This window comes from Camelina sativa, chromosome 7 (assembly GCF_030686135.1).
Source record: "Camelina sativa cultivar CO46 ecotype springtype chromosome 7, ASM3068613v1".
Lineage (NCBI taxonomy): Eukaryota > Viridiplantae > Streptophyta > Magnoliopsida > Brassicales > Brassicaceae > Camelina > Camelina sativa.
The window spans coordinates 1,823,647-1,849,414 of record NC_141886.1 but is presented as its reverse complement, the minus strand read 5'-3'; the positions used below and the strand labels follow the sequence as shown (position 1 = coordinate 1,849,414).

At 38.4% G+C, this 25,768-nt stretch overlaps 5 protein-coding genes across 21 annotated transcripts; 3 read left to right on the top strand and 2 right to left on the bottom strand.

The window, feature by feature from the left end:
- Window positions 1–1,687: 1,687 nt before the first annotated feature.
- On the top strand, window positions 1,688–6,976 carry LOC104699876 (uncharacterized). Of its 12 annotated transcripts, none has more exons than XM_087456510.1 (9): window positions 1,796–2,108; window positions 2,189–2,378; window positions 2,468–2,630; window positions 2,769–2,972; window positions 3,080–3,382; window positions 3,491–4,522; window positions 4,614–4,664; window positions 4,954–5,059; window positions 5,169–5,463. In XM_087456510.1, exons 1-6 carry the CDS (start codon window positions 1,887–1,889, stop codon window positions 4,449–4,451), a joined length of 2,043 nt encoding a protein of 680 aa, XP_087312636.1. In that variant the 5' UTR covers window positions 1,796–1,886; the 3' UTR covers window positions 4,452–4,522; window positions 4,614–4,664; window positions 4,954–5,059; window positions 5,169–5,463. The 12 variants fall into 12 exon arrangements, with proteins under 12 accessions (XP_087312638.1, XP_087312637.1, XP_087312636.1 ...); XM_087456513.1 differs by adding an exon at window positions 6,513–6,976 and having other exon boundaries at window positions 1,804–2,108; window positions 2,730–2,972; window positions 3,491–4,664; window positions 5,169–6,417; XM_087456516.1 differs by having other exon boundaries at window positions 1,804–2,108; window positions 2,730–2,972.
- LOC147940736 (nitrate regulatory gene2 protein-like) lies at window positions 5,914–9,834 on the bottom strand. Its single transcript, XM_087456504.1, has 4 exons — window positions 7,971–9,834; window positions 7,690–7,874; window positions 7,378–7,601; window positions 5,914–6,916 (listed from the first exon to the last, which is right to left on the bottom strand). The coding sequence occupies exons 1-4, from the start codon at window positions 9,301–9,303 to the stop codon at window positions 6,127–6,129; spliced, it is 2,532 nt and encodes an 843-aa protein (XP_087312630.1). The 5' UTR covers window positions 9,304–9,834; the 3' UTR covers window positions 5,914–6,126.
- Window positions 9,835–11,600: 1,766 nt separating this feature from the next.
- Window positions 11,601–17,719, top strand: LOC104699874 (ATPase 7, plasma membrane-type). Of its 3 annotated transcripts, none has more exons than XM_087456500.1 (23): window positions 11,601–12,084; window positions 12,369–12,413; window positions 12,626–12,732; window positions 12,855–12,974; window positions 13,077–13,175; window positions 13,315–13,452; window positions 13,524–13,658; window positions 13,749–13,928; window positions 14,016–14,222; window positions 14,306–14,425; window positions 14,521–14,640; window positions 14,730–14,852; window positions 14,961–15,065; window positions 15,168–15,312; window positions 15,399–15,554; window positions 15,636–15,874; window positions 15,964–15,996; window positions 16,088–16,169; window positions 16,265–16,425; window positions 16,507–16,719; window positions 16,813–16,995; window positions 17,095–17,270; window positions 17,395–17,719. In XM_087456500.1, exons 3-23 carry the CDS (start codon window positions 12,679–12,681, stop codon window positions 17,492–17,494), a joined length of 2,889 nt encoding a protein of 962 aa, XP_087312626.1. In that variant the 5' UTR covers window positions 11,601–12,084; window positions 12,369–12,413; window positions 12,626–12,678; the 3' UTR covers window positions 17,495–17,719. The 3 variants fall into 3 exon arrangements, with proteins under 3 accessions (XP_087312626.1, XP_087312627.1, XP_010413571.1); XM_087456501.1 differs by having other exon boundaries at window positions 11,713–11,926; XM_010415269.3 differs by lacking the exon at window positions 11,601–12,084 and having other exon boundaries at window positions 12,293–12,413.
- A 543-nt stretch (window positions 17,720–18,262) lies between these two features.
- LOC104699872 (uncharacterized) lies at window positions 18,263–20,707 on the top strand. 2 transcript variants are annotated; one of them, XM_010415267.3, is made up of 12 exons: window positions 18,273–18,381; window positions 18,528–18,628; window positions 18,828–18,912; window positions 19,018–19,069; window positions 19,160–19,180; window positions 19,271–19,375; window positions 19,446–19,508; window positions 19,612–19,677; window positions 19,762–19,800; window positions 19,875–19,994; window positions 20,082–20,174; window positions 20,267–20,707. In XM_010415267.3, exons 2-12 carry the CDS (start codon window positions 18,538–18,540, stop codon window positions 20,549–20,551), a joined length of 1,020 nt encoding a protein of 339 aa, XP_010413569.2. In that variant the 5' UTR covers window positions 18,273–18,381; window positions 18,528–18,537; the 3' UTR covers window positions 20,552–20,707. The 2 variants fall into 2 exon arrangements, with proteins under 2 accessions (XP_087312643.1, XP_010413569.2); XM_087456517.1 differs by having other exon boundaries at window positions 18,263–18,628.
- LOC104699873 (protein ARABIDILLO 2) lies at window positions 20,641–25,555 on the bottom strand. Of its 3 annotated transcripts, none has more exons than XM_010415268.2 (10): window positions 25,311–25,555; window positions 23,315–24,966; window positions 23,150–23,230; window positions 22,665–22,796; window positions 22,336–22,551; window positions 22,129–22,223; window positions 21,886–21,949; window positions 21,635–21,810; window positions 21,231–21,537; window positions 20,641–21,156 (listed from the first exon to the last, which is right to left on the bottom strand). In XM_010415268.2, exons 2-10 carry the CDS (start codon window positions 24,830–24,832, stop codon window positions 20,941–20,943), a joined length of 2,805 nt encoding a protein of 934 aa, XP_010413570.1. In that variant the 5' UTR covers window positions 24,833–24,966; window positions 25,311–25,555; the 3' UTR covers window positions 20,641–20,940. The 3 variants fall into 3 exon arrangements, with proteins under 3 accessions (XP_010413570.1, XP_087312629.1, XP_087312628.1); XM_087456503.1 differs by having other exon boundaries at window positions 23,315–24,886; window positions 25,311–25,529; XM_087456502.1 differs by lacking the exon at window positions 25,311–25,555 and having other exon boundaries at window positions 23,315–25,276.
- Between the last annotated feature and the right edge of the window lie 213 nt (window positions 25,556–25,768).

Here is a 25,768-nt window from a genome sequence, read left to right as displayed (position 1 = left end):
TATAGACAGCTGAAGATGGATAGGAGCAGAGATATGAAGAAAATTAAGAAAATATGTTTTCTCGTTTTTTTGGATGTTTTCTTGTGGTATGTCTCGGAAGATGGTACGACTAAGTAGAACTTGTTCTTGGAAGATGGTACAACTACGTAGTACTTTGTAATAGTACAACTAAGTAAAACTTGTTCTTTGTAATGGTACAACTAAGGATCGTTTGTGTGGTTCCATTTGCCGATTGCCGGTAATTTGTCTTGTTCTTGTGTGTTATTTTGTCTGCTTAAACACACAACATAAATTTTGATGCAAACTGAGTGTTGTACTTAAAAACATAGTTGTACTTACTTTAACATTCCAACCAAGTTGTACCTAAAAACATAGAGTTGTACTTAAAAAAGAGAATTGTACTTAAAAAAAAAGAGTTGTACCTAGTTAAACATTCCGAGTACTTAACAAAAACCATAAAAACAACCAAAGAGTTCACATACTGACTCATAAAAGTTCACATACTGACTCATAAAGGTTCACATGCTCCTTACTTTTTCGAGTTTTTCTGCCTTGTTATAATAGGAGTCCTTACGACAACGGAAGGTCCCGTCCCCTTCTTACACCGTGCGAAGCAACAACATCCACATACCCATCAACTTATGATTCGAATCCTTAAGCATATGGAAGAAATGCTTGAACTGTGGGTGCCCTAAAAACCAATCTAACTCCTCTTCTTTAAGATGACCGCCTAATAAGTTTACCGTCTCTGAAATAAAACACTTTCCAGACATTTTGAAAGGCTTCGTATACTGGGAGTAATCGAAGTACATATTCAGAGGTTGCATTACATCGCATTCATCCTCAGATCCCTGCAAGACACATATCTAGTTATACCAAGTTTTTCTAAGTTATACTTTTTCTAAGTTTTCCTAAGTTATACAGTTATACTTTTTAGAACGAATTCTTATTTGAACGGTTATACAATATAGAGAAGATACATACCGATGAATCCTTATCATTTGACTTCTCAATTGAGTTCGTCTTATCGGAATCACGTTCAGATTCATCCCCACGATTTCCTTCTTTTTCGAGATCTGCTGGGGGATTCGATTTTTCCACATAGCTTGGGTTCTTCGTACGAACCATTACGACTCTTGCACACAAAAAAACAACCGATTTCAACTTCCACTTCACTCCAATTCATGAAAAAAATCGACAAAACCCCAAAATTGAAAACCAAATTATCGAAAATCGAAACCCATATTACCCGATTTTGAAAAACAAATAACCAAAATTCGAAAAACCCCAACCTATTTCAACTTACCCAGAATCGAGTTATCCTTAGTTGCACTTGAGAGAGAAGAATAATTAGCGGGAATTGAACGAGGGAGAGTGGAGTCGTGAATGAAGGAATTCGAAAAGTTGGGTAGTTAAAGGAGAGATCCGATTTCAACTAGATTGTCCGAATTTTGTGGGTTTGGGTGGGTATAAGGTGGTTGGATCTGTAAATAAAAGAAATGATATAGGTTTATTTGTCTTTAACCACATTTTTGATTTAAAAAAAAAAAAAAAAATAGTTTGTTATTTTCGCAGGAGATATGAGAATAAACTTTTGATTGCAAGGGTATCCTAGATTTTGGTCCAAGTTTTCTCTGAGCTTATATGTATATTTTTTTTTGTCAATTTAGCTTTAGAAATTACAAACATGTAAGAACTGAAGAAGAAACGGTGTCGTATTAAAATTGGGCCTCGGTGACCATTGGGCTTGAGCTTAATGGCTTACTAAGTGTTAATAGACATACATAGCTTAACCGGTTTTATGATCAGAGATTATTATAGCTTAACCGGTTTTATGATCTGAGTTCAGTATTCAATATCGCCGGCGATTTCTGCTCATCTGTTCGATGTCCTCTCCGTCTGCGGTCGCCGACCTCTTGGCCGCGCTTGCATACCGGCTTAAGAACAGAGATCAATTGTTCGAAGAAGAAGTGGAAGAGTTTACTTCCTCTATGGGACTAGCTATCTCGGAGCTTAACCGATCTCTGACTCTGGACATCGGCGGCGAGGAGACTGGGGTTAAGGTTATGGACGCAGCGTTATCTCTAATGTGCTTCAAGGCACCTCAGGTTAGTTATTTTGATTGAAATTCTGGATTTTGGCATATGTGCGTGAGTGATTCTCTTTTTCAAAAAAAATTCTTCCTCAGGTATTTGATTCGGCGATTGAGTATCTGGTGCGAACCATTGTTTGCGCCTTGTCATCTTCAAGGAATTGTAAGGTACTTAGGTATCGAAACGAGGAAACGTTACAGTTTGGTAGCTCCTATTTACCTCGCTGCTCTGATGATTTGATCCAAGTCTCTAAGGATATTATTGATAAATTGGGAGGATCGAACGGTGAGTTTTTTTTTGATTTGGCATTTCCAAGCTTTTATCTTTCATCTCTTCTTCTTTCATATTTTTATCTGACTTGGAACTGTTTATAGGAAGATTGGCTACAGAATTATTTCAAGCTGTTGTAAGATCGGCAGCTTCAACATCATGCAGCGTGCATAGAAAGTTAGAGGATGGAAGAAATAGGGCTGTCTCGAAGCTTCTTGCTTTCTTACCGAGAGAATCATCTGTAGACAACCACGAAATACCTCTGAGGTTGGATCTCTTGTCCTGTTTCTATCCTAACCTACGTTAGTCGGTACAACTTGTGGAACTGAAGCTGCAGCTTTTGAGATGTTTGCTCTCTTGTTTCAGAAAAAAAGGTAGACCGGTCTGACACTTTTTGATGATTAGGATCCTGTTCTGGTATCAAGATCCGTTGTCTTTGAAGGAAGATGTTTCCAGAATCTTGAAAGATGTGGTGGAAAGGCCTTTCCTTTGTCTAAAGAAGGAGCTTTTCGAGAGGGCAGAGTGGCGCGATATTGTCATCTGCTTAGCGCTATCTCCTTCTATGTTTATCAACACCAGAGCCCTTTTACATAAGTGGCTTTTGCTCACGTGAGTTCCTATCCAATTCTTGTCATGGAAATTTACAGTAATATACACATGTAACCTTATGCTGACATCTGTCTTACTTTCTTATGCAATTTCATGCTTAACGCCAGGGGACTTGCTTCTGTCTTCGAAGTACTTGCTGGTTTGGTCTCCGCAATAGTGGACACTATTTCAAGACCGTCGTTGTGGGGTATACCGGTGGAACTAGCTTCCATGTTGCCATTCTCTGATACATATTTTCCCTCCCAGTGTCAAATTCTGAGAATCTTGGCTGGTCCTCTCACCTCCAAGTCCCTCGTATTGTTAGCTCATACTGTCAGTAAACCATCTGCTGTTCCTGGGAAACAAGGACGGGATGCTTATTGTAAGCCTACTCCGATAAAAGTTCAAGCATTAGATGACAAAACCGAATGGTAACTTTACATGATAATGCAAATTGATTTCCTCATGTTTGATCTACTTACATATACGTGTGTGTGTGTGTGAGAGTGGTTTTGGAATGATGCTGTATCTTCTGGCAGGGCTTTGGCTATTAACTTCCCAGATTGGTTTTATTTTGCTTCTGCTATGCTCTTCTCAGATGGAAAATCGTTGGAAAATATCCACCGTAGATACACTTCAAAAGTGGCTGATTGTAGACAAGCATGTGATGCGGAAGATCTCTCCATTGCTGCGGCTACATACATTGCTTGGATACTAAACCCTGTAACTGGAACCATTCAAGAATCACTAAGTAAGTCTCTCATTAGAGTCTCAGAGATATGTATCAGTAAAAGTTCCGGCTCAGAAGCACATCGTAGTGAGACTATAACTGGCAAGAGAAAGAAACCAGATAGGCTCGTTTCTGGCAAAATAAAGGCTTCCAGTATTGTGGAGGACCTATTGAGAGAATATGACAACAAAATCACCAATTCAGTTGAATTGGATTCGCAGAAAACACATACCTCTTTCAGCTCTGGCCTCCAAAACAATTTTTTGGTAAGAAGGGTGGTGGTTGGCGTACTGTTTGGTTCTCCATATCCAGTAACAGATGAGGAGTATGAATTGGTACTGCACTATGCTGCAACTGGGAAAATTCCCGCCTTTAAGAAATCACGGAGTACTGGATTCAAACAAGGAAAGGGACTCTGTAGAATATCTGCTTTACTGTCGAATGAGATTACCAAGGAGGAGGCTATTGAAGGCACACTTCTTGTTTTCAACTTAACCGACACGTTGGAGAGTATGTGTGTATCATGTTTTGAAGCTGAAGAAGACGTCGAGGAGTCTATTAACCATTTTAAGCTAAGATCAAGCAAGTACTTGATCAAATGCATAGATCGCCTGATACAAGTTCACTGTAAAGAAGATGGAGATCCAATACTAAGTGACATTAATATCAGACTGCTACAATGGAAAATAAAAGGACTAGAAGATCCACATTTCAACAAAGTTCTTGATGATATCGCTGCTAAGTTAGCCTGCAAATTCTTGCCCGTATAACTGCCACCATGTATCCTGACCTGTGTCATATTTGGTGGTGCACATAATTTTTGGGAAAATTGCGATCAGAGGTGAATTGTTTAAAACACTCACACGACTGGTAAGAAGATGGTGTACAGGTAGTTGAAATTGACTGCCTTCTTTGGTCTAATTTCTAAATAGTAAGAAGACGGGGAAGGAGTGTTATGAAAGGGAGGAAGAGGAAAAGCATAGGTGATAAGCCAGTTTAGTCTTCAAAGTAGCAACATTCTCGGCAAATTTTAAGTTGGGTGCCTAAATGTCGTTGGTTGTCTATAATATGTTGCCACCTCTAAATAGGATCTAGTGCTTAGTTTGTTTAGAGCCTAAAGTTTTAAGTTGCTGGCTATCATATTTTATTATTAAGTGAGCTCTAAATTGAATGTGTTACTCTTCTGCACATGGGTTATGAGACATATGACCTGCAATTTTTTTTTTTATTGTGATCATAATGACATATTTACCTTTACCCTTAATATTTCAGCTCCACAACTGAAAGTATTTGATCTGCCTGGACTGGACCAGAGGATTGTGGACAATTTAATGGTGAGCCTCGGAGCCACTTCACTTGACAACCACAAAACAATAAGGTTGTCAACAGTTTTGACCGGATTCCCTACTGAAATGGATAATGTAGATTCATTGTTATGATTTTCCCTAGGTTCAAATTGTCATTTGTTTCTTGGATTTCTTGGCTAGGTATGCACACCAACTCAATGATGCCATAACTGCCGGCCACAGTGCCTTCTGCTAGCCAGGGCATCTGAGTTTCGTTATCCCAAGCCCTTGAGAGTTGCAAAAGGCATATGATCCAGAGAAGTTAGTACATGTACTTGGGTTTTCCCGTTAGAGGCTTTTTTAAATCATGTTGTTAAATATTTGTTATCAGACCTTATGCTTTAAAATAGTCATTACATTGACCTTCAGACTAATTGTATGGACGCCAGCCAGGTCTAGGCTTTCATATGGAAAGAGATAAAATCTTTTTCCAACCTTTTTGTTTGTTTCCGTTGTGTGGATCTTTTATCCTCAAACAGTAAAGGGATAAAGACAAGAAGGGACATGGGAGAGATTCTGTCTATTAGGTTCTGGGAGGGACACAAGGTACGAAGAAGACACAGAGAAGATCCGGTAAAATCCTATTTTAACACAACCATGTGGTGGTTTCACTTTCAGACAAGAAATGGAGAGTTGTCAGATGCGAACTAGAGAGAGAATCCGATGGAAACAGACCCCACACCCCTGCCACTTGGAATTGAAGATAAATATCACAGTCACACAGATTATTTACCCCCTCTTTAGTTTCTTGCTTACAGTTACAGGTTTTTACCCTTCATTTTTCAGTAAATAAACCACAAAATCTGCAAAAGGTTACCCAAATTTTGTCTGAATAAGATCATATTAGAAGTTAAATACATATCCAGAATCAAAGCGACGCCCTCAGTTTCAAAATTTTGTTTATTTACATTCTCCTTCTAATAAATAAAAATGTTTTCAACAATTTCTTGGGGAAACACAATAACTGACCTCACATTAATGCTAAAAGACATAAATAAGGGCAACAAAACAAGAGCCATACTTTAAATTTGTAAGAGTTGAGCTTTGTTACTGTAACTCTGTATGACTATCAAGATATATGTGTATACAATTCAGCGTCCTATTTGATAGAGTATGAGCGAGTGCATACCGTTTGGAGAGACTCCATGAACAAAGCAGAAAAACTTGTTAACGACTGGAACACACCAGGCAAACCTGTCTGCAGATTATTCAAAGTCATGGCTCTTGTCACTTCTATTGCCTTTGAGTATTTCAGCATCTCTTCCTCTACTCTCCTTTGGCAAGCTGCAAGCTCCAATTTTTTATCGCTTAGCGGGTCTCGAGCGTCTAACATGTGTTCGCTATCGGGTCCTGAATCTGGTAAACCAGCACCGACCATTGAGTATGACTGGTAATATTTCCTCTCTAGGTTTCTAAGCGTAGAAGCTTTCTTCTCAAGCTCTTTTGATGCTGATTCTGTTCTTTTCTTTATCTTATGTTCATCAGCTTGTTTTGCGGATATCACATGCACAACGTTGATGAAGCTTTTGATTGCCTCGGATGCGACTGTATCGGGAACACGGTCTAGAGCGAGTTTCCACTCATCGCAGAAGGCGTAAGCATTGAGCGGCTCTTTATGATGATCGGTGGCATCTTCTTGGCAAACTGGGAGAAGGGTTAGCTTGAACCAGGTGTGAACTGCGAGTATGAAGTCACGTTGGAATTTAATTAGACGGCTGAAACTGGTGTGCCAAGAAGAGACAGCTGATTCCAAGTCACGTGTTGCTTGTCGGTGTAGCTCAGAGGTGGATTCACCTTTGCCTGATCTGTTAATGAGCCCCCGGACTTGCTCCACAATGCTGTTCTGAGTCTCATGGTATTGATGCATAGATTTCCACATGTACATAAAGCTGCATCAGGTGAAAATAAAAACACAGATTAGTGTCTGCAATAGTATACTGCTTCTTACAGTTTATTGCCTATAGGTTATACTGCCTCTTAACTATGAGACATAATTACCAATTTCAGCAACTTAGTAGTTACTTTGGCAAGATAAGCTATAAAACGTCAAAAGGCTAAGAACTAAACTGTAACAATAGATAACAGAGGTAAGAGACCTTTTTGTCTCACTATAAGCATGTCAAGGACCACAAAATTCTAAACGCATGAGCTCATTATTGTTCACCTACACTTACCAAGTCCACAAGATTCTTCTAAAGATAGGTGGAAATAAATAGGATACTAAATTTAAGACAGCAAATGGGTAAAGTAATGATTGCTTGCCAAAAATGTCAAATTCAAGAAAACTGTGGGATCACAAGATAACATCAAGCAAAAGGGTGATTCAGTTATATAGATAGAGCAAAATTACCCATGACAGAGCTCAACGAGTTGTGGAACAAGGTCAGTATCACGAAGACGGATTATGGCAGTAGATGTGGTTGTAACAGCTTGAGAAGTAACAATTATCAATGACTGTAACCTCGTTATAGAGGCCTTTGTCTTGTCTAGTTTAGCTTCATCGTCCCCTTTATACTCTTGGCTTTGAAGTTGTGCTAACTTCTTCTCATGTTCAATCTTGAAGCCTTCTCTAGCCTGAATAAGATTCATCAGTTACCAACAGTCAATTGACAAAATTCATCAAAACCTACAAACGCTTTGATATGGACAAACTGTAAAGAACCTTAATTTCTTCATAGAGCTTCTTCTCCCATGCCAAGAGACGATCAAGAGTAGAACAAAGGCTCTTCGAACTGTTTGGTTGATCCAACGCCGTCGTGTCTATCCTGTACTTGACTGCCAATGGTGGCTTCGAGGTCCATGTCGAGCTCAAGGTGCTTAATATGCTACTAGAATGAATCACCGTTTCTAATAACACACAAAATTCACAATGTCACAAACTGTATATCCATCAAAGCATGTATAGTTCCAAGTTACCAAGAAAAGCAAGAAAACAGAACTCACTCTTCAAGTGGCTGAAACTGCGATCGAGCTCAGCTCTGCCAAGCTCAAGCATCTGAGACACTTGATCACCCGAAGCAGCAGCCTTATCGAAATTCTCCTTAATGACATCAACGATTTCTTTCAAATCCCTATGCCTAACCACCATGTTCATGTCAGTGATCTCTCTTTCGCCTCTATAGCTACCAGAAGATATCGTCGCATCATCTGCTTTGTCATATTTTCCTTGTTCAGCGCCGCCGTATTCTCGCGGCATTGGCTGATGATGCTGTCTCATCGAAGTACTTCTCACCGTAGATCCACCAAACTCGGAGCGAGTCCCTACCTCAGAGATCGACTCTCTATCGTCATCTTCTTCTTCCTCCTCATCGGAGCTCGTGGTGCTGTAATGATCGTGATCCTCCCATTCACTACAATGTACTTCCTCTCTCTCAGTCTCCGTCTCCGTCTCCGTCTCCACCGCATTGCTCACTGATTCGAACTGCTTCAGCTTCTGCTTACTAGGGTCGAAGAAATCATACTCTGACCTCTCTGTTTCAGTATCATCATCTTTGAAGCGATCATCGGAGTTGTGTTTCTTCTCTTGAGCCTTCCGATTGAAGAATTCGGAATCGGGAGGTGAAGGAGGGTAAAAATTCTCCCAGTTCCAGACGGAGGAGGCCGCATGAGAAGGAGTAGCGGAGTAAGTAGAGTTCTGATAAGCAGCTCCGGGATAAAAGTTCGGCATGAAATTGGATCTCTCACTCCTCGGAGAAGACGAAGGACTTGACTCCGAGAGTATATGAGGGAGCTTAGGTTTCGGTGGCTGTCTCCGCCGTCGATTTGAAGAGACGGAATTGACTGAAGAAGACTGTTTGGTACTACTAGCAACAGAAGGAGACATCGGAGGAAAACGTGGAGGGGGGATAAATTTAGCCGGAGATGGTTCAGAAAGCGGAGGAGGATGAGGATGGAGGAAAACCGCCGGAGTTTGATCCGAGACAGAAAGAGGCTCACCGGCGGCGAATGAGGAGAGAGCAGATCCAGTGAGACGAAGAGATCGACAGTAATCGGCGTGAGAGGCGGCGAGATGATGACGAGCGTAGACAGCTTCTTTCATGAGACGACGGCGATCCTTACAACGCCGTACAGAATCTTCGTTGTCGAGCTTGGACGCCGCACACCCCATGGCTGGGGGATTCTTCTTCTTCTTCTCCTTCAGGTTACGGTGGCGCGTGAAGCTCACGTCGGCTCTGCATATTTCACAGCAGAGAGAAAAGCTAAAATAGCAGTTTCCAGATTTTGCCACTACACTACTACTTACTACACTGTACAGTACCCTCTCTATTTTTCTCATATTTATCGACAAAAAAACATAACCGACAAAAAAAATGTTTATTTACCTTTTACGGTTTCTTTTTTTTTTTTCTTCTGTTAGTTAAAAATTAAAAACTTTATAAAATTAAAAAAAATATACGACATTTTCTGACACATTGATTAACGGTTACCAGAACTTACTTACTACATTACAATATTACGGTTAATCATAATTATTAAATTGTTCATCAAAAGAACCCCCCCCCCCCCCCCCTATTAGTATATTGCAACAGTATACACAAAAAAGACAACTTGTAATTAACATTGAAAAAGGTCATTTGTGATTAGTGAAATACCTCTCTAATTACTTAAACGAATCTAATTATTGCGAAGCCAAAGGGTCGTGGATCTGAAAGCTTCTGAGCTAAGGTCGAAGATGAAGAAAAAGCACCGATAAAAGTGGGGAAAAAAACGGCAGGGTGGTGAAAAGCTGGAGCTAAAAACGGTGAAAAGTGTTATTTTCCGACTCTTCGGAAAAGATGTCTTTAAAATGAATAGAACAAAACCACATGCATTTTTCTTTTTTCCTTTTTTAAGCTTTCTAGTTTTCTTCTTTACCAATCACTTTGTTCCAAAAGAGTCATCATCACCGCCTATATGACCGACCTTCCTTTACAAGACACTTTTAAAGTGAGTCTTTGGAGGTAATTATAACTTATTATAAAGGACCAAACAGGCATCTAATTCGTCTGCTTCGAAAATACATGTGTCCCTTCTCGCTCTCTTGTGTATCTTCTTCTCCAATATTATTACTTGCTCGCTAGACAAAACTACCAAAATGTCTTTTATTTTAAATTTGTACACAAATTACTGAGAAACGAAGATACAACATTTCTTTGTATTCATTTCAATTTATTACATGTGTTTTTCTTAATAAGTATAGTGAATCATAGAGAGAACAAATGAATTGCTATTTTTTGAAAAGTGCATAGAAATGTTGCAAATACATATATTTTCAAACTCAAACTAGGCAAACACATTAATGACTTTAGAATGGGTCCATGGTGGGGGGGGGAAGAAAATCATAAAGACAGAGTCCTGGAAGTGGAGGCCCCAACAACAAAGAGAATGATTCATCTTTCGACTGAACCTTGAAGTAGTCTTTTTTTTTTTTACACAATCTTGAAGTAGTCATATTTTGGTTGACACAATGTGATGTGTGACACTTATATGTACGTAATAGTGGATGACCATTTGATATACATTACCTGCATCTACAGGTAATGTATAGTAGTAAAAGGACTCTTGCCACCGAACGTCTTAAACGTATTAATGCTATGAACGTGTAATACTACTCTCTTTTTTTTTGAGGATCAATTGTGGCTTTGATCAATCGCGTTTGTTATTACTTTAAAGCCTTCAATCCAATTTTGGCAATGATCAAGTTTTTTTTCTTTCTTAAGTGTGTAGTCTTCTCACTCGTCTAACAACATTTCTCGCGGTACATATAAACTGACTCGACTTAATTAATTTGTTCGTCAAAATTCCCAAATGAAATTCGTCTAATCATTCTGTGTTTTTGTGTGGCAGACTATGTTTTACTACATTCTGCAACTTCGTTAATGTACTTACAAGGAAATCTTTATTCTTCATGAACTGTCTCATTCTTCTCCAAATTTTGCTTCTTTACTGAGTTTAGAGTCTGACAACTTGTTTATTAGTTTACATCTTTTACAACCACTTCTTGGATATATACGTAACTTCTCAATTGGCTTCACCCTCCTTTTCTTCATCAGGCAAAGAGGCTAAATGAAGATTGCTCGGTTAACCGACCAGTTCACGAGTGGAACAGAAACCATTGTTTTCGGGTTCAGCTACTGCAAGAATCTACAGCTCCACGATAGTTCAATGAAAAACCTACAAGACCATGGGAAGCTTTATGTTAATTTGACATTATTGATGCCTATGTATACTTCTTGACCCAATTTGCCTGATGTCATATCCATGATCCAACAAGGTACACACCACATTTCACCCTTAATTTAATTATCTTCCCGTAATTTGGTACGGCCAATGGATCTTTCTCTTAGAATCTATCTAATTAAACTATAAGAAAACAGAAGGCAAGAAACTTGTCCAAAAGACGTCCGGCTACAAAAATTGTTGTTGTCCACTAAATGGTTCTTTGTCTTCTGAAGACTTATATGGTCAATAAAAACTTGTTATATATTTTAATATTCTTGATTTTTGCTTTAATGGAGGGTGTTTAAGCTCTCAAGAATCTCCGAATATCCTGATTAGCGTATATATCCCAACATCATGGATTACCACTATCTTGATTTGTTTATTATAGAAATTTTACATTTTGAGAGAGTTTCCTTTCACGTTCTAAGAATAGGACCGTTTGTTGTGCTACAATAATGCGATCAACGGTGAAATAAAGAATTTTTGATCAAATTATTCGACGCGTGTGCCAATTTGTTTTTTTTTTTTTTTTTTTGTCCCTCTAATCTTTTCAATAGGCAAAAACAGAGGTCAATGCTTCTTTGCTTGGCTCGACCTTAGACATTAACATCTTCTTAGTCAGAATCTTTTTGACTTTTGGGAATTTTTCTTCTCCTGATTGCTAGCAGCACGAGTTACAATCTAGGTTTCTTACGGAGGTAAAATGTTAACAAAGAGAAAACAAACTTAAGGAATAGGGCTAATCTTTTATTATATCCAGTAGTGTAATGCAGTTTAGTTTAGATTTATTACTTCCCTAATGCCGGTAGATGCTGAGAGAGGCTACTACTCATTCTACGTCTTCAAATGTACATTGGTAAAGGAATATCTCAGATCATCTTTTTTTTTTCATCCTTATTTTTAGTTTACATTTTTACGGTAACAACAATGACAATTAAAAAAAGAAGAAATATTGAATTAATGGCGTTATGAATGAGTCAGCTTTCTTCCTGCATTGGGTTAATCTGGCCGGCAAATCTTTGAACTCGTTATTATATAGACCTTATTGTCTTCTTTATATGTTTGCCTACATTACACATTTGTCTGAACTCCCCGATTTGCCCCTGGTTTTTAAAAGCTTGTCTTGTTTCCTTTGTGAAGGGCTAACGGGTGATGCTTTGGTGAAGGTTTTTTCTGGTCCTCCTGGTAAGTGTTTATTCTGCATTTCTTGTCTTTGATTAACGTCTGCATAGATTTCAAATTGTTACTTTTCGTCTGAGTTGAGTATGTAGAAGAAAGTGTTAAGAGGGAGATGCTTGATGATAAAAAAAAAGTGAACTTGTATTATCTTCAGGAAGAAGGAAAATATGTAGTCTTTTAATGATGATTAATTAATTAATTACCTGCTGCCATTGTAGATTTCATAACTGAGTTTTAGTAACTTCCGGCTCAAGCAAAAAGGAAGTTCGATATGACGGACATATCAGAATCTCTCAAGGCTATCACCACGGAGAGCGTTGATCTGGTAAGTGATTTTTTATACCTCGCCACTTTTTTTGTTTGCAGATATTTGCTTAGGATAGCTCATAGCTATTTAAGTAATTATAGAAACTATGATTGATTGCTATTTCTCATGGATCGTTGCAGGAAAATGTTCCCGTTGAAGAGGTTTTTCAACATCTCAAATGCACGAAAGAAGGGCTGACTACCAATGAAGTGCAGGAGAGACTTACCTTATTTGGTTACAACAAACTTGAGGAGAAAAAGGTTAAAAAGATATAAATTTTCGATCTCACATTCATCCATTACTTTTCTTGTTCTCTCTTTTATTAATGTTATGTTGATCTCTCTTTTTATTTGGTTCTGCAGGAGAGTAAGATACTCAAGTTCTTAGGGTTCATGTGGAATCCACTTTCATGGGTCATGGAAGCTGCAGCCCTCATGGCCATTGGTCTTGCACATGGAGGAGTACGTCTTTTGTTCCTTCTCATGACTCCGTTCATTATTCAACAATACATAAATACATGAATTGTTGTTGATGGTCTCGGCTTACCGCAGATTCTTAAAACAATTTTAAGACTGATGAAACTAATTCTCAACTGTTCAGGGAAAGCCACCGGATTATCACGACTTCGTTGGTATTGTGGTTTTACTTTTGATAAACTCGACAATCAGTTTTGTAGAAGAAAACAATGCTGGAAATGCAGCTGCGGCTCTCATGGCTCAGTTAGCCCCTAAAGCGAAGGTATTTATTCCTTTTGTTGTGTTCATTTAAAATTTGATTGTAGTAGATTACTTATCAATCAACTGTTTTAGTCCATCCGCGATGGGAAATGGAACGAGATAGATGCAGCTGAGTTGGTTCCCGGAGATATAGTTAGTATCAAACTGGGAGATATCATTCCTGCTGATGCTCGTCTTCTTGAAGGAGACCCTTTAAAGATTGACCAGGCAAGTTCAACTTCTATATATGAGGATATCATAGCTCTGCATCCTTATCTCTCTTTCGGCTAATCTTGGCTAGTTTTCTATTCTCTCCAGTCAGCACTCACAGGTGAATCTCTGCCAGTGACCAAAAATCCGGGTTCTTCAGTTTACTCTGGTTCAACTTGCAAGCAAGGTGAAATTGAAGCAGTTGTTATTGCTACTGGTGTCCACACTTTCTTTGGAAAGGCAGCTCATCTTGTGGACAGTACCACCCATGTTGGCCACTTCCAAAAGGTTTGTTCACACTTTAGAGTAAAATAAAATTTTCAAAGGTTTTTGGAGTCAGTGACTAAATATAAACTTTTGTCTATTGATTTCCAGGTTTTGACAGCAATAGGAAATTTCTGTATCTGCTCGATTGCAGTAGGAATGGCGATTGAAATCGTCGTTATTTACGGTCTCCAAAAAAGAGGGTACCGTGTTGGTATTGATAACCTTCTTGTCTTGTTGATTGGTGGAATCCCCATTGCTATGCCTACTGTTCTATCTGTTACAATGGCAATTGGTGCTCATCGCTTGGCTCAACAGGTCAGTACAAGTCTTTAAGACAGAGTCAGTTAACTTTTGTTGATTTAGTGTTTCTGTATATATGACTTTACAATCCATTTCAGGGTGCCATAACAAAGAGAATGACAGCCATTGAAGAAATGGCAGGAATGGATGTTCTGTGCAGTGACAAAACAGGTACTCTCACGCTAAACAAGCTTTCCGTGGATAAGAATCTGATCGAGGTTTGCATCTTTTCTTCAACTTACTTGATAGTTACAGATCCTGATAGGTTGGGGACGATGATGTAATAAAAGCACTTTTATCTCTTTTGTTACAGGTTTTTAAGAGGGGCATTGACAAAGATATGGCTGTGCTTATGGCTGCAAGAGCTGCACGTTTAGAGAACCAAGATGCTATCGATACTGCAATTGTTTCAATGTTGTCAGACCCGAAAGAGGTATTGACTCAAGACTCAACTTTCCGTAAACTAGATACAACTAACTCGTATATAAACTATGATGTATTGATCTGATACTTTGTCTTCAGGCACGTGCCGGAATTAAAGAACTCCATTTTCTTCCATTCAGTCCAGCTAATAGAAGAACTGCATTAACGTACTTAGACGGAGAAGGCAAAATGCACCGTGTCAGCAAAGGCGCTCCTGAGGAGGTTAGAACCTTTGCTGTCAACTTTCTTTATAACATAGCTGTTATAACTTCATCTTAAGTTTACCCATTGTTTTCTGAGAGATCATTCTGATAATTTTTCCTTCTCTAGATTTTGGATATGGCACACAACAAATTAGAAATCAAGGACAAGGTACATGCTACAATCGACAAATTTGCAGAACGTGGCCTAAGATCCCTTGGGTTGGCATATCAGGTGAGGCATAATTAACTAGTTTTACAAGTAAATCTGCACTTGTTTTTAATGGAATATCTCCTGATCTGATTACGTTGTAAAAAAATCCTTATTCAATATTAGGAAGTACCAGATGGTGATGTTAAAGGCGAAGGTGGTCCATGGGACTTCGTAGCTCTTCTTCCTCTGTTTGATCCTCCTCGTCATGACAGTGCACAGACAATTGAGCGAGCACTTCATCTTGGAGTCAGTGTTAAAATGATCACAGGTACAAAGCCAGTCTTTAGCTCCTTTCACTATATATTTAACTCCTATACTACCGTAATAAATAGTCAAAAATCATAATAATTGCAGGTGACCAACTTGCTATTGCCAAAGAAACCGGAAGAAGACTTGGAATGGGCACAAACATGTACCCGTCTTCATCTTTACTCGCTGATAACAACGCTGAAGGAGTTAACATTGATGAACTTATTGAGAAAGCAGACGGTTTTGCAGGAGTCTTTCCTGGTAAAGTTAATTACTTTTAAACTACATTTGTAACTATGATCTTTCAGAAATATCTGACAAACACCTTTTTTTAATCGCTAGAGCATAAGTATGAGATTGTGAAGAGATTACAATCCCGAAAGCACATATGCGGTATGACTGGTGATGGAGTGAACGACGCACCTGCCTTGAAGAAAGCTGATATTGGAATTGCTGTGGATGATGCAACTGATGCTGCTCGGAGTGCTTCTGATATTGTCTTAACAGAACCCGGGCTTAGTGTTATCATCAGTGCCGTCTTGACTAGCCGTGCAATTTTCCAGAGAATGAAAAATTACACGGTACATAAATGCTTCAGCCTCAGTGACTTATTACCTGACAGTTTAAATTTAATGCTTAGATTGATACTTTTTTAACCTTCATTTTGCAGATATATGCTGTTTCTATCACCATACGTATTGTGGTAAGTTTCTACGTCGGAAATGCATCAGATTTTCACAAATACGTGGTCTTATATTCATCTGAGAACACAATTTTCTATGCCTATGTTACAGATGGGTTTCATGCTTCTCTGTGTATTCTGGGAGTTTGACTTCCCTCCATTCATGGTTCTTGTAATTGCAATCCTTAACGATGGTTAGTTACTGTTAACTTTTTTTTTATGATTTAGCTTAAGGATTTGCTGGTTCTTGAAGCATTAACTCTGATAAATTTGGTTTTATGTTTAAAAGGTACGATCATGACCATATCCAAGGACAGAGTCAAGCCTTCTCCAACTCCAGATTGTTGGAAACTCAAGGAAATTTTTGCTACTGGTGTTGTACTTGGAACTTACTTGGCAATCATGACTGTAGTGTTTTTCTGGGCAGCATACGAAACCAACTTCTTCCCTGTAAGCTACACATTACCCTGCTCTTTGTTTTGACTCTAATTTCAAGTGTCAGCAGAATATAACTTTCCCTTTTTGTGGTAGAACATATTCCATGTGAGAAACTTCAACCAGCACCATTTTGACATGAAAGACAAGAAAGTGGCTGCACATTTGAATGAACAGATGGCTTCCGCGGTCTACCTTCAAATCAGCACAATCAGCCAAGCGTTGATCTTCGTGACCCGTTCCAGAAGCTGGTCATTTGTTGAGCGTCCCGGTTTTCTTCTTGTAGTTGCTTTCCTAATTGCTCAGCTGGTAAAGAGACTTCCCTCAACTCTCTTATCCTCTCCCATAATCCCTCTTCATAATACAATTTGTTAATGGAATCCAATTGTGTATTTTTAATAGATTGCATCTGGGATATCAGCAATGGCAACTTGGCCTTTTGCTGGAATCAGAAGCATTGGATGGGGTTGGACTGGAGTTATCTGGATATTCAACATAGTAACTTACATGTTACTTGATCCTATCAAATTCCTAGTCCGTTATGCTCTAAGTGGCAAATCATGGAACCGAATGGTCGAGGGGAGGGTATGTAGTAGGATACAAAGACGAAATCTATTACTTTAAAATGTGGTACTTGACAATTAAATTGGCCTAACTAGTCTAGAACTCGTGATTTGTTTCCAGATTGCACTCACAGGCAAGAAGGATTTTGGCAAAGAAGAACGAATGGCTGCGTGGGCCACAGAGAAGCGTACACAACACGGTTTAGAGACAGGTCAAAAGCCAGTTTATGAGAGAAATAGCCCAACTGAGCTTAACAATATGGCTGAAGAAGCTAAAAGACGCGCAGAAATTGCAAGGTTAAATTTCTGATAGTTTTATCTAACATGTATAGTAGAGATTGTTGTTGGTCTCTAGCTAGATTGTTTCAGAGATATGATCTCAATCTCATGGGTGTTTTTAAATTTCTGATGAAAACTGCAGAATGAGAGAGCTTCAGACATTGAAGGGGAAAGTCGAATCATCTGCAAAGCTGAAAGGCTATGATCTTAACGATGTCAACAACAACAACTACACAATCTGAGAGAGAGAGAGTCTCGATCTCTGCTCTTAATTCATTTTATCATTTCTTTTTTTTCTTCTATATATGTATTACTAATTCTTCTTGATAATTACATTAAATTTGATATCTTGTTGGAAGAGGTCTCATGTTGTAATCTTTCATTTGATGCCTGTAACTTTATTACTTTTTTATTTGATGAAAATTCATATTTGAATGGGTTTTTGTTCGGCCCTTTATAAAGCAAAACACACTTTTAATGTTAGCTCTTGTTGCGGTCTCTCTCCATACGTTGGAAGAAGTATAGAATTTAAGTAACTAAATATTCAGTTATATTCATTGTATCACATTCAAGATTCTCGAGATGAGCTGCTAAAGGAAGGAAGAGCAATTAATATTAAATGTGTTGATCATGTAACTGTGGGATCTAGTTGACTGTCTTTTGATTTTGTAATGGATTTACCTAATGTAAAAGAATTCATGATTTACCATAATGTAAAAGAATTCATAGTTAACTAGATAACTCTTGTTTTTAATCATCATTCGAAGATAGCTAACTTTAACAGGGTTACACCATTCGTAAGCACAGCAATTAAAAGAGAGAGAATCAAAAATGATTTGTTTGTTTTGTTTCTCTTATCAAATTGGAACTGCGACTACTGTTCTGTTTAATTTATAACACTCACCACACGCTCTAAGCCGCGCGTGGATAAGACAAGCCAACTAAAAGTCAACTAACTTACTAGCGCGTGTTACGCACGTGCTTAACTGCAGATAAGAAGAACACGCCACCACAAGAGTTAAATAAAATCTCATCGTACAAAGTACAGAGCGATCTTTGGAGATAAATATTTTATTAAATCCGGTCGGAGGAGACGAGACTAAAAACTTCGCCCGGGGAGTTTGTTCCGGTACCGGAGTTTCCATTTTACAAAATCTTGTTTTCTAGTTTCTTCTCCCACCAAACAAAACCCCTAGAGTTAGAGATTCTGTTTCCGGATAAGGAATAAGTTGAGTTTGATCGGTTTGTTTTGTCTTAAAATTCATCAAATCACAGGAAGAAAAAAATGGCGTTTCTTAAGGCAGCGATTATTGTTGCCCTAATCTTCTTCACTTTCCTCTCAGTTGCTTCTTCTGTTCCTTTCATAGTTCTCCATGGTAATTATTTTTTCCCCCTTTTCTCCTTAAGTCATTGGGATCGTTTTTGAATGAGTAGATAGATACAGCAACAATCATCTTCTTTTTTTAGTTAATTAATCATTCAATCTTTTTTTTAAGGGTATTTTAGGTTTTGGAATTCCCAAATCTGTGGAATAAAAGTAAAAAAGGGTTTGTGTGTGTGTTTTGCTTTCATCAGGAATTGGGGATAAATGCAGTAATGCAGGAGTGAAACAATTCACAGAGCTTTTAAGTGATTGGTCTGGTTCTCAAGGATATTGCTTGTATGTCCTCCCTCTTTATTTATCATACCACCAAACACTTTCATATATATGGCTCAAAAAATTTGGTATCAATCCATTATTTATTGTGTTTCTTTGTTAATTCAGGGAGATTGGGAATGGCTCATGGGACTCATGGACCATGCCCCTCCTTGATCAGGTAGTGATGTAACATGTTGGAATTGTATGAGTCTGCCGGAAATAAAATAAGTATCTGATTTTTGGTTTTTTTTCTTTGTGTGTTTTGCAGACATCTGCTGTTTGTGACAAGGTCAGATATATATATTGCATAAAGTGTTTGCTAAGTTTTGGCTTTCGAAAATACCATTTTCATTATATATGTAATGTTTTATACTATCAGGTGAAAAGTATGTCTGAGCTTAGTGATGGTTACAGCATTGTGGGGCTTTCTCAGGGTAACATGATCGGTCGAGCTCTCATTGAGTTTTGCGATGGAGCACCACCCGTAAGTCCCATAAACATGCATATGCCTATAAGTGTGTATCTTCCTCTAATGCAAAATTCTCTAATGATAGGTTAAGAATTTTGTATCGGTAGCGGGTCCTCATGCTGGTACTGCATCGATTCCTTTCTGCGGCGTAAGTAACTTAACTAACTCCCTCCAAAATTTTGGGTTCTTCTAGAATAACACTGCCATTGACATGGGAACTTTTTTTTGTTATGTTTTCTTGATTTTTGCAGGCTACCTGGATTTGCATCATGTTGGACAGTATGATCAAAGCAGAGATCTACAGCGACTATTTGCAGGTATGATGATGTTCAGGATTATTTTACCGCTTCTGCGTGAGTTTTCTGTTAAACTTAGACTTAGTACATCTGTTTGAGTTTCAGGAACATTTGGCTCCTAGTGGTTTTCTCAAAATCCCAACTGTAAGTTGTTTTCCTGTTAAAGGTTTAGAAGTGTCGACTTGTCGTTCTTGCTATAACTTAATGCCTTCATATAGGACATAGCTGGTTACATGGAAGGTTGTAGGTTTCTCCCAAAGCTAAACAACGAATATCCAGTCAAAAACTCTACTTATAAAGAGAGGTTCTCAAGCTTGGAAACTCTTGTGCTTATTATGGTGAGTCATCGAAGCTCGCTTCTCTGCTATTAACGTACAAGTTTCTATTGATGGTAATGCTTTATTTTTATTATTATTGAATATCAGTTTGAGCATGACACAATACTGATTCCTAAAGAGACCTCATGGTTTGGATATTATCCTGATGGGTCTTTTAAGACCATTCTTCCGCCGCAAGAGGTAATTTAAACTCTTCAATCATTGTTTCAAATGGCTTGGTTCTGCAGATACATCCGGGTATGGTAAATGGTTGGATTTTTTTCCTTTTGTAGACCAAGCTCTATACCGAGGATTGGATCGGTTTGAAAACCTTGGATGAAGCTGGAAAGGTGAAGTTCGTTAACGTCTCTGGAAATCATCTTCAGATATCTGATGCAGACATGAAGAAGCATATAGTGCCATACCTCTCTGACAAAGCATCATCGTCATCATTCACAACAATGTCAGTTTCCGAGTCATCTTCCTCATCCCAGTGGCTTCCAAGTGTAGGGACTGTTATTATGGATCTGACTGGTCCAGAAGTGGATCAGCTTCAGCTTGTGCTGCGTCATGTCTGATTCTGATGTTCTCTGTTGTTGTATGTCTTCTTACTAAACACATTCGTCATGTGATAAATCTGTAACTTGAGGGTAAAACAAGAAAAGTATTCCAAAATCCTTCTCCAAAGGTTCTTATATTAATGATAAAATGTCAAATATATATGTCACAAGAAATGGACAGAGCCTTGAAAGAAAAAGGGATGTAAGAACGCCATTGATCCCTAAGGTCTGTTATTACAGAAAATCTCCGAACGAGACAAAGAAACATAAGTCCACATATATATATCACAACAGCTTTCTGTCTTCAATCCAATCAAACATCTTCTGAGGAAAATTCTGATTCTTTGCAGCATGAGCCTGAAGCTTGACTTGTATAGTTTGAGAGATGCAGAGGTAATTCTATGACACTATGATTCTATGCAAATCCTATTATAAGATACTTTCTTTCCTTTAGAAGATTCTGCCTGATGATGCTCGAGATTGCGAAGCACAATTTTCGCAAAGATCCTGGCTCCACGAGGCACATTCGCAGCTGCAGCAGCAGAACGCAAGGCTCTTGCTTCTCCAGCGTTCTGCATCAAGCTTGCGTGATGCATTGCGTGACGACCTCCAGGTATTGTAAACTGCAGTTTCATCGGTTAGTATTCAAATGCAATTGATTTCACACAAAAAAAAAAATTGGAATTATGAAACATACCTGAAGAAGCGCAAAAGCTGCACAAGCTTTGAGTGTATCATCATGGTTTCGCAACATTGTAACAAATCTTCCAATTTCGGAACCACTGCATCTCAAGTGGCCAGCTTCTGGGATTCGAGCTTTCTCTGCGACTTGTGCTAACATAGATGGAGCAAATGATAAAGCACCACCTGTAAAGATTTGGTGCTCCATGAAAGTTTTAATAAATGCTCCAATGTGTTTAAGAGCCATCATTCTAGCACCATTTAAGGTAACACTTTTAGATGCACTTTCCGATGAAGTCCCTATCATCGCGTATTCATCCATCCTGTATAATAGATACATAAGATAAAAGTTAGATTTAGTATAACAGAGAAATATGCCAAATATGTATCTTTAATGTGATATTATGTATCTTTAATTACCTTCCATCAAACATGTATGCCAATGCTAATGCTGCCATGAAACGAGCCATTTTGGAAACAGAAGTCAAACAGAGGTGAACAAGTGATTTAACTCCCCCTTCCTCCACAATCCGCAGAGCGTTACCAGGATTAAAAGCAAGATTCCACAGAGCTCCTGCAGCAGTTTCATGTACATCCTGGAAAAGGTAAAAGCTGGATTAGATGAACTTTAAAGGGTATAGGACATGGGAACTTATAAGGAAACAAATTACCTCAGCTTCAGATCCTGCAAGAGCAATCAGAGGCGGTATACCACCATCACGACCAATTGCAATGCTGATAGAAAAATATCATAAAATAAATAAACAATTAATGGATTGTCATTAAGGTTTTACGTAAATCGCTTTTGTTTTGATGCAGCTCGAAAGCTGCATTAATATATACAAGCTGCATCAATATATGCACACATCCAAGCATACAATAACAAATAAATAAATAAATTCAAAGGGCTGCACCTGTTTGCTTCTGAGACAGATAGTCCCCAAAGAGCACCAGCTGCTCTCTCTTGGAGACCTGTGGATGCATTTGAACAGGACTTCGCAAGTGCCACCTATTATAAATTATATGATCAGAAAAAAGTGATAAGTTGCCTGAAGGTGAAGCTGAAACATATAAATGAAATATATACAAAATTAAAACAGATAGAAAAGGAAACATATTACCAAGGCTTCAACACCACCAAATGCAGCAATGGATTCTCGATTCTTGTCATCGAATGATAAATTCCAAAGAGCGCCAGCAGCTTCCTGTTTAACACCATCATGTAGCGATTGCGTAAGCTGAACAAGAGCATCTAGTGCACCAGCCTCTTGTCCAACAGCAGCATTATTGTTGTTGCTATCACCATGAGCAGCCAGATTAGCCAAAGCACGAGCCGCCTGAAAAAGGACAATTTGTTACAAACTCAGTTCACTAGCATTCGCCACTCAAAATTTCACAAGCAATTATTTTTTTTTAAAATAATTATGTGCATTCGAAAACAATGACGTACCTGTTCTTGAGCTCCTTCATACTTGCAATTCCGAGCTAACATCACCAAGGCATGAACACCTCCTGCTCTTGCAACTTCCGTGCTGCATTTATCGTCTGCTGCTAAGTTCGCTAATGCCCCAGCAGCACGTTCCTAATCACACAAAAAAGGTATATATATATTCTTTTAGAAAAAAACCAATAATAACACTAAAATAACATAGTCACTACTAACTAGCACCACAAAATAAGACTACCAAATCTAGCAATCTTTGTATTTCGTGAACCTTGTCTCTACAACTTTTCTATAATTATAAACCTAGAAACCATAACACAAAAGGATAAACTAAAGGTTTACATTATAAATCCATGTGTGAACAAGTAGTAGTTTTTATAATCAATCATCGTATATGAAAATCGTCAATCGCAATAATACGTAGCCAGAAGTGTTAATTTTGGATATTTCCAAATCAAAAGTGCAAGGTTTTAAAGGTGGCAAGCGTGTACCAAAACTCCATCACAGCCACTTGGCCATCTAAAGATAAGATCGACTAACGCATTCACTCCTCCAGCTTGAGCAATCGCGTTCTAATACAAAAACAAGAAACAACAAATGTTAGTTAAAAGAGCAAAAGGTTCAGGTGTGTTTAACTCTTTATAAGAGGACCTTACCTTATGCTCCTCTCCAACAGAGAGATTCCAAAGCCCACCAGCAGCTTCTTCAGCCACAAGTCTATTCATAGACTTTGCCAAACCAGCAAGAACACTGATCCCTCCTTCGTCGGCAACGGCCTTTGCAACTTTAGCATTTACTGACAAGTTTGCAATAGCCTTTGCAGCTTCTGATTGAAGACCTTCTCGCCAAGATTTAGCAAGTTCTAGAAGAAGTCGGATCCCTCCATCTCGCATAACTGCTTCGGCTCTTCCACAGTCTATACTAGCATTCTCATCATCAACAACGATGAAAGTTGCAAGTCCTGTGGCTGCTCGCTCTTGGACATCCTCTTGTGTGCTTTGCATTAAACTGAGAAGCAATGTAGCTCCCTGATTCAGCCAGAAATCGTTAACTCCTTGTGAACTGCTCTCTGCAATTCGTAGAAGTGTATGAGAAATGATCCACTCAATCCAAAGCATTATTTCATCGATGATTTTATCCTTTTTTATCAAATCTCTCCAGTAAGCAAATATATCCTTTGGTTTCTTTGAGTTGTCGGCAAATATAGAAGCCAGCTCATCAAAGGTATTGGTAAACATAGCAAGCAAGACCTTCCCTTTGAATTTATTGGAGATGAAACTTTTATCCTCTTCGAGAAAAGGGCAGTTTAAAGCACACAAAACTTTCAAGCTCTGTGATGATTTCAACAACCGTGAAACTGCAATATGGTCAATGGTGGTTCTGGAGACATCCAAACAGGTCAATTTTGGTAGCTTCTCCCAGTTATCTAATGCAACTTTCCACTTTATGTTTGTTGTCCCGGCAACAGAGAGGTAGCGAACAGACACAACTTTTCCCAGTGCTTCTTCGTTGATGTTCAGGCAATCTAAGAATCCAAGATCACTGAGCTGTGGGCAATGTTTGGCCAAAGATTCTATAGCCTCAGAACTAACATCCCTCATGCCAGAAACCCGTAGCTTTTTCAGTTTAGGACAGCAAAATGCTATAACTCTTATAGCATCACTAGTGATCTTCTCACAGAAGTCAGGTCCAAGTTGAAGGCTCTCAAGAGCTTCATGGCGTGCAGCAATCATAGACAATGTAGCATCTGTAATCTTCCTACAATAGTCGCCGCTAATTTCAAGCAGTTTCCTTGCTCTCAGATGAATGATGGCATCAGCAGAGTCAACGCCACGAAACCTTACCTTCTGAAGATGAGCACACCGAGTTGCAAGAGTAGGTGCCATTGAAAGATCAAACTTGTGAGCACGAAGATCCAATGAATTCCACAAACAAGAAGAAGCACCAAGGCTTCTCCATGTCCTACAAGTTGATGCTAAGCTAGCTCTATCGCGATAATTCAATCGAGTAAACAGATATAGTACTGTATCATAAGGCAAACTAGTCCAATCCGCATAATCTTCAACCTTAGGTGCAACATCGTCGTCGCCGCCAATCACAGGATAACGATAACTTGGTGAATCAAGCTTGTTCTTTCCTTTCTCTTCCACTCTCTGCCGCACCCTACGACTCATATCTCTGATCAGATGTATAAATATACACACTCTAATGTGAAATCCCTCTAGCAGCTACCAAAATTAAAACCACTTTGGTTATAACTTATAGAAAATAAAAAACAGAACCTACTCCGCATAGATATAATCCAAACCTGTAGAAACAAGAAGAAACATAAAGATCAAAACAACTCCCTCAATTTGTAAAATTTAGAATAACCCAATGGTTAGCTCCCAAAACTAAAATCCAAAGAGAAACCAAATTCAACAAAATGGACAGAACTGAGAATGAGAACAAAAACCCTCGAATAGACAAGACTTAAAAAAGAAACACAAATCTCTGGCCTTTACTATTCGAATTCAATTCAGACAAAGCTCCATTGGAGATTAAAGAAAGAAAAAAAAGTGAAAGAGTGATGATGATGGTCGGAGAGAATTCAGGCGAGCCTAAAGAAACTGTTTTTTTAGCACACAAAAGAGGGAAGAGGGCAAAACACACCTTAAAGTAATCACCTTTCGAGAAAAAAAAAAAAAAAAAAAAGAGAGGACCTTTCTCTTCCCTTATTCCGAGAGACAGAGAAAGAAGGGAGAATTTGAGGAATTGGGTAATGAAGATGAAGAAAGAGAGAGAAAGAGACGAGAAGGGCGGTGTTGAAACCACAGCTCATATAGGCATTCGCAAATTGTAAGAGAGCTTCAATCACCTCCTTTGCACGGTACATTATATATTACTAATTACCACTCTCCTCTTTTCTTTTTCTTTTTTTCTTTTCTCTTTTCTTTCAAAGTTAATTAAGATTTTTTACTTAATGTTACCATTTCTTTTGAATATTTTTGATATATGTTATTTTTGCTTTTTTTTGTTTGTTTGACAAGTGTTCTAAAATGTGGTAAACCTTGTTTATGAATAAATATATAAGTAATATTGTCATAGATTGTTATAAAAATAATGTAATG

Coding starts and splice junctions, on each gene's coding strand:
- LOC104699876 (XM_087456510.1), top strand. CDS start 1,887: ATGTCCTCTCCGTCTGCGGTCGCCGACCTCTTGGCCGCGCTTGCATAC. Junction 2,109..2,188: donor TGTGCTTCAAGGCACCTCAG/GTTAGTTATTTT, acceptor ATTCTTCCTCAG/GTATTTGATTCGGCGATTGA. Junction 2,973..3,079: donor CATAAGTGGCTTTTGCTCAC/GTGAGTTCCTAT, acceptor GCTTAACGCCAG/GGGACTTGCTTCTGTCTTCG.
- LOC147940736 (XM_087456504.1), bottom strand. CDS start 9,303: ATGAGAAAAATAGAGAGGGTACTGTACAGTGTAGTAAGTAGTAGTGTA. Junction 7,602..7,689: donor AGCTCTATGAAGAAATTAAG/GTTCTTTACAGT, acceptor AATCTTATTCAG/GCTAGAGAAGGCTTCAAGAT. Junction 6,917..7,377: donor CTCGTTGAGCTCTGTCATGG/GTAATTTTGCTC, acceptor CACCTGATGCAG/CTTTATGTACATGTGGAAAT.
- LOC104699874 (XM_087456500.1), top strand. CDS start 12,679: ATGACGGACATATCAGAATCTCTCAAGGCTATCACCACGGAGAGCGTT. Junction 13,659..13,748: donor ACCCTTTAAAGATTGACCAG/GCAAGTTCAACT, acceptor TATTCTCTCCAG/TCAGCACTCACAGGTGAATC. Junction 15,066..15,167: donor CCCTTGGGTTGGCATATCAG/GTGAGGCATAAT, acceptor ATTCAATATTAG/GAAGTACCAGATGGTGATGT.
- LOC104699872 (XM_087456517.1), top strand. CDS start 18,538: ATGGCGTTTCTTAAGGCAGCGATTATTGTTGCCCTAATCTTCTTCACT. Junction 18,913..19,017: donor GGTTCTCAAGGATATTGCTT/GTATGTCCTCCC, acceptor TTGTTAATTCAG/GGAGATTGGGAATGGCTCAT. Junction 19,509..19,611: donor CATCGATTCCTTTCTGCGGC/GTAAGTAACTTA, acceptor TGATTTTTGCAG/GCTACCTGGATTTGCATCAT.
- LOC104699873 (XM_010415268.2), bottom strand. CDS start 24,832: ATGAGTCGTAGGGTGCGGCAGAGAGTGGAAGAGAAAGGAAAGAACAAG. Junction 22,797..23,149: donor GTGGCTGTGATGGAGTTTTG/GTACACGCTTGC, acceptor TTGTGTGATTAG/GAACGTGCTGCTGGGGCATT. Junction 22,552..22,664: donor ATGAAGGAGCTCAAGAACAG/GTACGTCATTGT, acceptor GTCCTTTTTCAG/GCGGCTCGTGCTTTGGCTAA.